Below are 12,130 nucleotides of genomic sequence, written 5' to 3' on the forward strand. Positions count from 1 at the left end.
AGTGTGGTGGAGTGATTAATGCGAAAAATGCATTAGCTGGCTGATGTGCGGGCTAATGCATTTTCAACACGTTTCAGTGAAGACATTAGACTCTACTGTATCTGTATCATCCTGTCTGTCTATCTATCATGTCTGTCTATCTCCCCACGTAGGGTTTTCTCCAGGTGCTGTGGTTTCCCCATACTTTTTCCCCACATTTATGTATGCACATTATTTATATGACCTAGAGGTTGGAGAAGCGGCTTGTGATCGGAGGGTCACCGGTTCGATTCCCCCACCGGACGGGCAGGAAAAATTTGGGTGTGGTGGAATGATTAATGCGAAAAATGCATTAGCTGGCTGATGTGCCGGCTAATGCATTTTCAACACGTTTCAGTGAAGACATTAGACCCTACTGTATCTGTATCATCCTGTCTGTCTATCTATGATGTCTGTCTATCTCCCCACGTAGGGTTTTCTCCAGGTGCTGTGGTTTCCCCATACTTTTTCCCCACATTTATGTATGCACATTATTTATATGACCTAGAGGTTGGAGAAGCGGCTTGTGATCGGAGGGTCACCGGTTCGATTCCCCCACCGGACGGGCAGGAAAAATTTGAGTGTGGTGGAGTGATTAATGCGAAAAATGCATTAGCTGGCTGATGTGCCGGCTAATGCATTTTCAACACGTTTCAGTGAAGACATTAGACCCTACTGTATCTGTATCATCCTGTCTGTCTATCTATCATGTCTGTCTATCTCCCCACGTAGGGTTTTCTCCAGGTGCTGTGGTTTCCCCATACTTTTTCCCCACATTTATGTATGCACATTATTTATATGACCTAGAGGTTGGAGAAGCGGCTTGTGATCGGAGGGTCACCGGTTCGATTCCCCCACCGGACAGGCAGGAAAAATTTGGGTGTGATGAAGTGATTAATGCGAAAAATGCATTAGCTGGCTGATGTGCCGGCTAATGCATTTTCAACACGTTTCAGTGAAGACATTAGACCCTACTGTATCTGTATCATCCTGTCTGTCTATCTCTCATGTCTCTCTATCTCCCCACGTAGGGTTTTCTCCAGGTGCACCGGTTCGATTCCCCCACTGGAGCGGCAGGAAAAATTTGGGTGTGGTGGAGTGATTAATGCGAAAAAAGGGGGGGCTATGAAAAGGGGACTATGAACTAATGAATGAAAAAAATAAAAAAATCTAACACATTTATGTATGCACATTATTTATATGACCTAGAGGTTGGAGAAGCGTCTTGTGATCGGAGGGTCACCGGTTCGATTCCCCCACCGGACGGGCAGGAAAAATTTGGGTGTGGTGGAGTGATTAATGCGAAAAATGCATTAGCCGGCTGATGTGCCCTTGAGGAAGGCACTTAACCCCCAACATGCTGTACTGAGAAAATGACATAATTATATACAGTCTAGTGATTGTGGGTCCTTCTGCAGAATAACCTCAGACATGGCACTTCCTCATTCCAAACACTAGATGGCAGGCAAGACAAACTTACAAATGGATCTTGTTCAAAAAGCCCATTCAGACATTACTTTTCAAAATAATTTTGCATCTTAAATCCATGAATTACTTAAAATGTTGCTAAATTTACTAATTTCATTTTGGTGTTTAAAGGACAATTTTAGAGTTCCTGAAATTGGTGGAGTGGAGTGGAACCGAAAGATCCACAGTGAAATTACAAATTTGTTGAGAGTAATATTTGAATGTTGAATCATTAACATGAATCATTAACACTTTTTCCAGCTTCTGTTTAACATTGTGATGTGTGCATCTGCCTTTGTGACTCAGTGCCATGTAATTATACTCCCTTCATTGTTATTCATAATCTTAAATGAATTTTTAATCATTGCAGCATTAGAAGTTTGCTGGTTGAGGTTCATGGGTTTTTTCATCTTTAAAATGTATTAATTTATTAATAAATTGCAGTGCAATGGCTGCTGTACTGCTTTAGATCAAAGTAGATATCAAAGTAGATCAAAGTACTAGCTTAAGTAGTATCTGATTGACATACCATACAGTACATGTAAAAATAAAACAAGCAAACAGAAAAAAGCTGTGACGTATACTTTATTGGTTTTTGATGGATGTGCTCACCAGCCCATTGCTAAAGAAGGCTCCAAGAGCTCAGATCCACACCACCCACACTACTGTTTAAATTTTAAAATCTCCCTGAAATGCTGCACATCTAATTGTCTGCAAAGAGGGAAACTCACTCAGAAAAATGATGTGATGCCCACTGCTGGCAAAAATAAACAATAAGTGTCAAATGGTAAGACGGTTGGTGTTGCTGCTTAGTGTAAAAACTATACAGCTTCATGTTAGCAGTTATGATTTTTGTCACTCCCTCATAAGTACAGAATTTTTATTCATGGAAAACCACGAGAGTAAACCTGGAACCTGATGGTTGTGTCTTAGATTTCACCTAGCTACTCATGTCTCACCTCAATGCAACTTGTCAAGCTCATACATAATTAATTGTTGGTCCACTGGGCTGCTATCATATGAACTTAGCCAGCTGAAGGGGTGGTGCTGGGGAGATGATGATGAGTAAAGCAAGGGGGCTGGGTTTTGGGAAACCAGCTACACCTGCCCCTCCTCAGTAGGAATGGATGAGTTATGAGATGGAGAGGAGATCTAAGCAGTCCGTTCAATTCAGCTGCAGACAAAAGGGGGCTCACAATGTTTAGAGACTAAAACCTGGATTTAACACATTTGCTCTAATTTGCTTTCATCCTTATTCATCCATTATATTTTTTCCTAAACTGGATCTTTTGGAGATGAAACAAGCCCCAGAGGCTCTGGCTGCATTGTGCTTTGGACACTGAAGAATACTTCAGCATCATCCTCTTCTCCACTTCTTCATTGAATCCTTTCATCACAACAGAGAAAGGTGGAGAGGAAAAGTCCGTCTTACCTCTGAGGGATCTGTGGCGAGACTGAAAGGTGAAGCGAGAACCCGGTGCCACCAACTCAGGAAGGAAGAGGGGCAGCTTCTAGTGGATTTTATTTTGCAGAACAAAGTGTGCTACTGAGGTTTCAAGACACTGTTTACAGATTAAAGGGGAGAGAAAATAAAGAGGCAGAGAAAAATGCCTTTTGGTGGGTTAGCAGGTTTGAAGGAACAGGTGCTTAACCCGGGAAAAGAGGAAGTGAAGAACACAGTGGGGGACTCTCTAGGAAAACTGCAAAGGTGAGAGGGTGTGTATGGACGGTGATGGGAAGGAGGCATGTGTGTGCAGGGTGTTTGAACCACAATCCAGACCTCTTTTTAGATGTTGCATAGATTAAACACCTCACTCATTATCGATTATTAAACTCACAGGAGAGATACATTTTTAAAATAACTTAAAGGGCTGACACATCTGCTGTCAAAGGGATGTAGAGAGCCCAGAAACGAGCACATTTAGCCCAGTATGTTCTCAGCGATCATGACGATGGATAAATATTTGATTCTTGTGCTTGACTGGCAATGCCTACTGTGTGATCTCAGATTTTATTTTAAGACATTAATACATATTTCATATCTGATGCATATTTCACAGACAATTTTGTGTGTGTGTGTGGTGGTGGTGGAGGAATATATAACAAAGATTGTTGTCATTTTTAAAGATAAAGCACCAAATAGGCAATTTCCTGTAAAATATATTTTGAGTGTGTATCATGAATGTGAATGTAACCTTGTCATGTAAAATAAAAATGCACCGTTCAACCAGATTTCCTTTACCACAGCAATTCAATACAATACACTATAAAAAATGTAGCAATTTAAGTACATGATATTACAAACTGATCCCAGCTTTTTGTTAATTTGTGTCTTGCTGATGGAGAACTGCAGTATACAGTGTAGAGCTGTGGCAGACAGATGAAAGCAGTTCATGATACAGATGGATTCTGGGTAATGGAACAGGTGTGAAGAGGGATGCACCTAAAGGCAACCTGACAGCAAGCACCTTTGACAATCACATACTCTGACCTCAGTTTTTTCCCCGCCCTTTGCGTCTTAGAAAAATAGATGGTAGTAATGTAGAAGAAGAGGACAACATTGAGCTGACAGAGGATGGGCGTCCGGTGGCGTCAGCACCACGTCCTGCACCGCTGCTGGACTGTAGCTGTGGTGGTCTGCCAAAGCGTTACATCATCGCCATCCTCAGCGGCCTGGGCTTCTGCATCTCCTTTGGCATCCGTTGCAACCTTGGTGTGGCCATTGTGGAGATGGTGAACAACAACACTGTCTATATCAATGGAACCCCTGTTCTTCAGGTAAAACAGGATCAGCCAGACTGCACCCCTTTTGACATTGCATAATGACTGTGTGTCTTTTAATTATTTGATTAAGGTGATCAGCCAAAACCAAAATTGTTGCTCAGCCTTTTTAAGTCAGCTCTATCAGGTGTGAGTCAGTAGAGTATACCAAATGAAGGCAGCTTGGTGGTAACTGTGTACATTTTGGTGTGAGTATGGTTCTTTTTCTCTCTCTTTGCAGAAAGCTCAGTTTAACTGGGACCCAGAGACAGTGGGCCTGATCCATGGCTCTTTTTTCTGGGGTTACATTGTGACTCAAATTCCTGGTGGTTTCATCTCCAACAAGCTGTTTGCCAACAGGTGACATGTGCTTCTTGACTATCAATGGTGTCACTGTCACACCTCTGTTTTATATTGTTATAAACTGAATATCTTTGGATTTTGGACTGTTAGATGCAAAAACCAGACCAGTATAATGACTGATTTGTGAGAGCTACTTTTTCCTTTCTCTGGCAGACCAAGGAATTAATCTATAGTGAAATTACTAATTATCTGGAGCCTTAAATTCAGTGTTGAGGCAACTGATACTGTTGCACCTCAGACAAGAACCAGTGATACATGTCCGGTGTGCAGAAACAGATTATGGTTTTTGTCTTTTGTTGATATTTTCTCACCAGTTGATAATGATGCATATGGTAAGAAAGGATCAAAAGAAAGGCTTATAAAACAATGAAGATTTTGGCGGGAGCACCTCCTCTCAGCCTATGTGGTTAAAGGGTTAAAGCTGTACGGTGTGGTGAGCGGTGCTGATGGAGCTGATAGCAGTCCTGTAATAAAAGCTTCACAGGAAAAGAGGACACGCCACTGACAGAGTTAATAATGAAAGATCCTGCCTCTGATTTCTTTCTGAAACACCAGCCACTGGAATATTACAAGTGTCACTTACACACTGTTTTGGAAAAAGAGAAAGAAGGGAAGATGAGGTGAAGGAGAAGAGAGAAGGGAGCTAAACAGCACCATGGTGAGGAAGGAGAAAGTTTTGGATTGAGTAGGATGTCTTTATCTCAGTGTGTGAAAGGCAGAGGCGTAACATCTGTCTCATTATAATGCTGAGATGCTTTGCCTGTGAGATATTTGGAGATATACTGCCTGCCAATATTCCTCACATCCTCACGAGCTCTCAGACATTGAATAGCATGTGTTTATTGTGTGTTTGCCTTTTACAGACAGTTGTGACAAATATCAAAATATAAGTAAGGGTTATAATCTAATAATTTCTTAGAATGTTTCTTTTAAACAACTTCTTCAAAGTCGAGTAAATTTCGTGATTCATTCATTATTAGAAACCTTATTGTCCATGTTGATAAACATAAACAGAAATTTCACATTTTTGCTTGTTTAGCTGACAAGCTGTGCACTTAATAAAATACATACTGATACACTGGATGGATGGATGGATGGATGAGTCACGGTGACAGCAAGCTAAGAAGGGTATTGAAGACGTACCTTTCCTCACAACATTTTCCAGCTCCTGGGGGATTCCATTCTATTCCGTGTTCCCAGGTCAGAGTTATATAATCCTTCTAGCATGCTTACCCTGGGAACCCCCCCCAACACACACACACACACACACACATTTGGATATGCCCAGAAAACCTCCAAAGCAAGGCACTCAGGAGACATCCTAATCAGATGGTGAGCCATGATACACTCCTCTTTTAGACAGAAAGAAGCAGTGGCTCTACTCTGAGCTACCTGGATGTTTGAGCTCCTCTATATCTTTACCTGCAATTAAAAGTCATTTTGGCTGTTTTTTATCCACAAGCTCATTCTATAGTGACTACTCACACCTCATGACCTGCTGAAGATCGGCTGGTAAATCTAAAGCTTTGCCCCCCAACACGGCTTCCTATTCACCACATCACTCAACAGGTACAGCCGCTGTGTTACTGCCGACGGTGTACCAATCCACCTGACCAAGCTAACAGAACCACATAAGAACCAAAGGCAGAGACACAATTCTGAGGCTGTCATAATGAATATTGTCCTCATGCCGGCTGTACTTTGAGATTCAGAATACAGCTCAGAATGAGAATTCAGACACCGTTCTCACTTTGATTATACAAGGACCATGAGGCTTTTAGCACTATTTATATTTTCCTTATAATCACCACCTAGTTACATGTTTTGTTTGTTTGCTAAGTGATTGATGTCACCACCTCTTCACTTTCATCCATGCACAGACAGTAGGTTGACATTTCAGTACTTCTACAGGGTGTTTGGGGCTGCCATTTTCCTGACGTCAGTGCTCAATATGTTCATCCCATCAGCGGCAAGGGTCCACTACGGCTGTGTGATGTTTGTTCGCATCCTGCAGGGTTTAGTGGAGGTAAGAGGAAAAATGTTTGCAGCAATATAGTGAAAACAGTGACTGATTCATCTAAAGCAATATGTTGAATACTTTGACATTTTTAGGAAAATATACATATGTGATTTCCTGCAGAGAGTTACATGAGAAGATCAATACACCTCTCATGTCCATATGGAAATGTAAGCTAACTACAAAGGTAACATCAACAGCCGGGTGGCTTAGCTTTGCATTCAGATGAGAAATATGGGGAAGCAGCTATTGTACAGACTCATGAGAAGTATATCTTTCTCATAACTCTTGGCAAGAAAGCCCATATGTGTATTTTCCAAAATGTCTTATAAAGCACCCCCCTTTGTCAGATGACTTCCTCTCTAGCCAGACCTTTGAGAACTTGCGCATCATGTCCCTACTAGGGTGTGACCTACCCAGCATGCCATGGGATGTGGTCCAAATGGGCACCACCTCTTGAACGGAGTCGACTGGCCACAACTTCATTCTGTGGTGAGCGATGCCTCTGTTTCCTCTTGTCAAAATGCTCCAAAATACTCAGTGAACCCTCCCAAACTGACCACTTTTTACTGATAGGAATGGATTTCTGCAGTTCACACAACCTTAAAAGTCATAGTGTGGCTGGTCAGATAATAAGACGAGACAGAGCAAATCAGGCTATGCAGATTTATCCTACTGCTGTCTCCCTCGAAATCAAAACAGCCACATTGCACTTTAAAACTGGTACCATGACAACCCATGCATCAAAACCCTCTTGACATTGTCTGGAAATGAACACAGATCACCTGCATACTCTGAAGGAGCTTCTCCCTTTATTCATCTAAATGAAGTGTCACACTGCTTACTGTCCAAAAGCACTCTCATGCGCCGAGCTCTTTTCAAAACAGCAATGTTTATGAATCTGTCTGATAATAGAAAACACATTAAAACACTCCCTCTGTCATGGCTGCACAAATGAATTGTTTTGAGAGTGTTTACTCAGTGAAACCAATGTGTTTCTTTGATGTATTTGTTTATACTAAAACACATATTCACTATACAGTGCAATTTTTGTGCATTTGAAGGCTGTTGCACTTTTAACTGTTAGTTAAGTTAAATATTTCTGTTCAAGTTTGTGAACCAGTTAAATGAGAAAAACTTTTCAGTTTTAAAACCTTATGTGAGCATTTGATTTTTATTTCTTTATCACTGAGATCCAGTGTCATTACTGGTCTTATAATACCTTGACATTAAAATTTGACACCAATTATTCCCAGGATCCTACGCAGGAGCTGTGATCGCCATGCCTTTAGCTGGGGTGCTTGTTCAGTATGTCGGATGGTCTTCGGTCTTCTACATCTACGGTAAGACTTTGAATGAACATCACAAACATTCATACAAAATGAAAACAATGATTTTAAAAAAAGATAAGAAACTACAGTCAGTGCACACTTGACCAATATTGTCCAGTCTTACGAAGATTCATTATGTAAAAAATTTAGTGACATGTGATTTTCATAATCCTAGACTTGGCATGCTGCTCTGCGGTACTTTGTAAGCTTTACACAATAAGTGTTATCTGGATTGCTTTAGAGTTTGATTAAAACGATTAATGCTGACATAAAATTCATACTTTGCCAAACATGTTTTAATAAAAATCTACTTTGGTTCTGCTGTGATATAATCTCATGATTTATTGATGTGAATTAGCATTTTCCTATCTGGGCTCTGTGACTCAGACATTTCATTTTAATAACGAAAACTCTTTCAGTCCAGAGAAGGTCGGGGCTTGTTTTAATTAGTCTGTCTTAAAAGCCTTCACTATGAATATAAACATCTTAAAGTGTAATAGTACAAAGGAATGCACTCGCTGCTTTGTCGTGATTTCATGAAAAGGTGTTTTTGGGATCATATGGTATGCCATGTGGCTCCTGCTGGCATATGGAAGTCCTGCTGAACATCCCACAATCACAGAGGAGGAGAGGACTTACATCGAGACCACAATCGGTGAAAAAGTGCACCAGATGAGTGCAACTGAGGTGTGTAGTAAATTATTTATCATGCTGCTAACATGCACACCAAGCATCAGATACACTGACTTCTGGCTCCCAATCACAGAAATTCAAGACTCCATGGCGTCGTTTCTTTACCTCCATGCCTGTCTATGCCATCATCGTAGCTAACTTCTGCCGCAGCTGGACCTTCTACTTGCTCCTCATCAGCCAGCCGGCATATTTTGAGGAGGTTTTTGGCTTCCCCATCAGCAAGGTTAGCCAATGACAAATATTTTAAAAGACAGATAAGTACTGCTCAACATCACATGGCTTCCTGAATGTATGATCGCCCTACAGGTGGGGATCCTGTCTGCCGTGCCCCATATGGTGATGACAATTGTAGTTCCTATTGGAGGACAACTGGCTGACTTTTTACGCAGTAACAAAATCATGTCTACCACAAATGTGAGGAAACTCATGAACTGTGGAGGTACGTTCAGTTTTGTTCTATTTAGCTTGATGTTGGAAACTAAGAGACTCACATTCTAGTTTTACTGTATTATAGTACAATAATCAAACATCAAGTGACTGATTGACTGATTACAGCCATTCTTGCAGCAAACAGTAGTAATAATTAATCTCTTCCTACTTCAAAGTAACTTAATATCATGTGGTATCACATCAAGTTTTGAAATGAGCTTCATGTCATGATGTGAAATCTGATTTGAGAAGATTTCTTGTGATCCAATTTCTGTAGATTTCAAGAAGTTTTTTCAGAATAACATTAGACTAACTCCCTAATGATCCTGTATTTATCATTCTCTTTCTTACATGATCTACTGACTCATATTCTTTGACATTGTATTTTCACAGGTTTTGGTATGGAAGCTACTCTGCTGTTGGTGGTGGGTTTTTCTCACACTCGTGGGGTCGCCATCTCCTTCCTGGTTCTGGCTGTAGGGTTCAGTGGATTTGCCATCTCAGGTATTAACACATTTGCACCACTGAATCACTTGTGTTTTGTGTCTGTGTGAAATTTAAGACCTTTAGTATGATTATATATTAAACCTAAATAATTAAGGTCTTGTTTAAAAGTTGACTGAAAACATTCAAATGCTTAGGATGCTGCAAACAAACCTATTTTTGTTGTTGTTGTTGTTATGTATCCCTTTCTCTGTTTCCTCCATCTTTTGGCTTATGAAAGACTCATTTAAAATAAAATCAATATCAGAACTACTTTTCCTTTAGGTGTGATGCAGTATACATGCACTAGCCTGCCAAGCCTTCACACAGGCACTTCTCTTGAATATTTTATAGATCGTTGTCAAGGCAGCCAGAAAATCTTAATGTGTGTGTGGATCTAAACCACATTTACACAATATTAAAGTGCCCAATGAATCATGACACCATATTGTAATCATGTCACTCTTTACTTATAATCAAATGTGCGTGCTGTGTCTTCAGGTTTTAATGTTAATCATTTGGATATCGCTCCTCGCTATGCCAGCATCCTGATGGGCATTTCTAATGGGGTGGGAACACTATCTGGAATGGTGTGTCCTTTGATTGTTGGAGCCCTGACAAAACACAAGGTATAACAGGTTGTTGTGTTACACTAAGTTCACATTTTGCATTTATATCAACATGTGTACACTGATTAGATGTTTTTACCAGTCAAGCACTGTAGATATTTTGTCTTATCTTGACTGTAACTGAATATTAACGCTCTTCCATCTCATATTCAGTTTGAAATGTTGTTTTCCTCTTAGATTTGATTTGAGCTAACACACAGAATCACTCTATGTAATCTTGCACATATCAGTGGCTGTTGCTAACAATTTATAGCCTTGTAAAATTTATTGCAGTTGTTATTTTTCCCATGTGCCATGAGTGACACAGTAGATTTAAAGTGCACCTTAGTGGTACATAATCAAAATCTCAGTAAGTCTGCTTTAGACAGGACATTCTCTGATGCTATTTATCTCCCCACAGACTCGTCTGGAGTGGCAAAATGTCTTTGTTATTGCGTCCATGGTGCATTACTCAGGAGTCATCTTCTACGCAATCTTTGCTTCGGGAGAGCAGCAGGACTGGGCCAACCCTGAGAGCACCAGCGAGGAAAAATGTGGCATCATTGATGAGGACGAGCTGGCTGAAGAGTCAGAGCTCAACAGCGAGAACACAGTGGCTCCCAAAAAGAGCTACGGAACCACAGACAATTCATCTGGTCGAAAACAGGGCTGGAAAAAGAAGAGAGGAGTAACCATGCAAGAAGAGGAGGAATATCATGGGAACGGCGACTATCAGGGCCAATACCAGTGAGATGCCATGTGGGGCAAAGGACTTCCAAAGCACTGGACATGGCCGAAGGTTTGATTTCACACCTGTTGAAATGTCAGAAACATCAGACAAGTAACAGGGGCAAGAGCATCAAGATGGCCCTTTCATTTTCAGTCACTACTCCAGTATGTACTGTCATGTCCACATGGAAACACAACAAATGATTATGATGAAAAAAGAAATTAAATTCTAAAGTCAAACAGTGTGTATATATATATATATACACACATAAAAATGTGATAGAATCAGAACTTGAACAATAGATTTACTGTACACACATCACATATACTGTAGATTAGTACAATGGAAACAAAACCACATTCCAGCATTCATGAACTAACCAGAAACACATAACTTTAAAACCTAATGGTACCATCTGTGCAAGCAAACATTGACTGAACTTCATGTAACTTATTATGAACCATGTGAACAGTTTTTTGATTTGTTTTGTGTCAGCTATGCAAAGAGACGTGTTTCTGGAATGTAAACAAACATGTCTTAATGTATGAGTAATGAGCCTTATTGCTTTCTTTTTTGCTTGTATGTGTTTGCTCTTGCTGAATGATTGCAGTCTGTCACTGCTTAGCTTGCTCTCCTCGCCTGAGCAGGTCTTTGTTCACCATCCGTTTGTGATGCATGCATTCCATCAGCTTCATTATTTTTTAGTGCTCTGAGCTCATAACAGGACGAAATGGATGGTGAGATCGGTGCCGAAGTCACTCTATGAAGCATTTAGCCTAACTCTAGTTATTCTTCTGGTGTTTGTCTTTTGTTCCATTTGGTTTGATCCAAGGAAACACTCCAACAATGTACTGCAATGTTTCACTTTAATCTTTACTACCATTACTGCTAAAAAAGAGAAAATCAGTTTTGTACAGTAAATTATTACCTTACTGTTTGAGAGATCATTGATTTGATTTGCACTTTATTTGAACACATTTGAGATGTAATAAACTACATTTTTATTCTGTATGAAAACTGTTTAAATTATGTCGATGATGATGGCGAAAGATGAAAAGGATCACAAAAGGTATTATAACTCATCCTGAAGCGGTGAACATGAATATATGGAGCAAATTTCATTTCACTCCGTCTAATATTTGTCAGAAGTTTTCACCCAAAACTAGAGATGCAATAGAGGGAAACTCATGAGATCACCAAAGTCAGTAGGGCTCAGCCTCTGGGGACCATG

At 40.3% G+C, this 12,130-nt stretch overlaps 1 protein-coding gene across 1 annotated transcript; it reads left to right on the forward strand.

Moving 5' to 3' along the window:
• Positions 1–1,091: 1,091 nt before the first annotated feature.
• slc17a8 (solute carrier family 17 member 8) lies at positions 1,092–11,162 on the forward strand. Its single transcript, XM_046395305.1, has 12 exons — positions 1,092–3,193; positions 4,008–4,263; positions 4,487–4,605; positions 6,520–6,634; positions 7,030–7,117; positions 7,882–7,968; positions 8,501–8,643; positions 8,723–8,872; positions 8,956–9,088; positions 9,472–9,582; positions 10,063–10,190; positions 10,591–11,162. Exons 1-12 carry the CDS (start codon positions 3,093–3,095, stop codon positions 10,918–10,920), a joined length of 1,761 nt encoding a protein of 586 aa, XP_046251261.1. The 5' UTR covers positions 1,092–3,092; the 3' UTR covers positions 10,921–11,162.
• Positions 11,163–12,130: the final 968 nt, after the last annotated feature.

The sequence above is a fragment of the Scatophagus argus genome, chromosome 7 (assembly GCF_020382885.2).
Source record: "Scatophagus argus isolate fScaArg1 chromosome 7, fScaArg1.pri, whole genome shotgun sequence".
Taxonomy (NCBI): domain Eukaryota; kingdom Metazoa; phylum Chordata; class Actinopteri; family Scatophagidae; genus Scatophagus; species Scatophagus argus.

Bases quoted from the DNA above. Each gene is read 5' to 3' on its own strand.
- slc17a8 (XM_046395305.1), top strand. From the start codon at position 3,093: ATGCCTTTTGGTGGGTTAGCAGGTTTGAAGGAACAGGTGCTTAACCCG. The intron at 3,194-4,007 runs GTGAGAGGGTGT...TTTGCGTCTTAG, and splicing joins TCTCTAGGAAAACTGCAAAG to AAAAATAGATGGTAGTAATG. The intron at 8,873-8,955 runs GTTAGCCAATGA...ATCGCCCTACAG, and splicing joins TTGGCTTCCCCATCAGCAAG to GTGGGGATCCTGTCTGCCGT.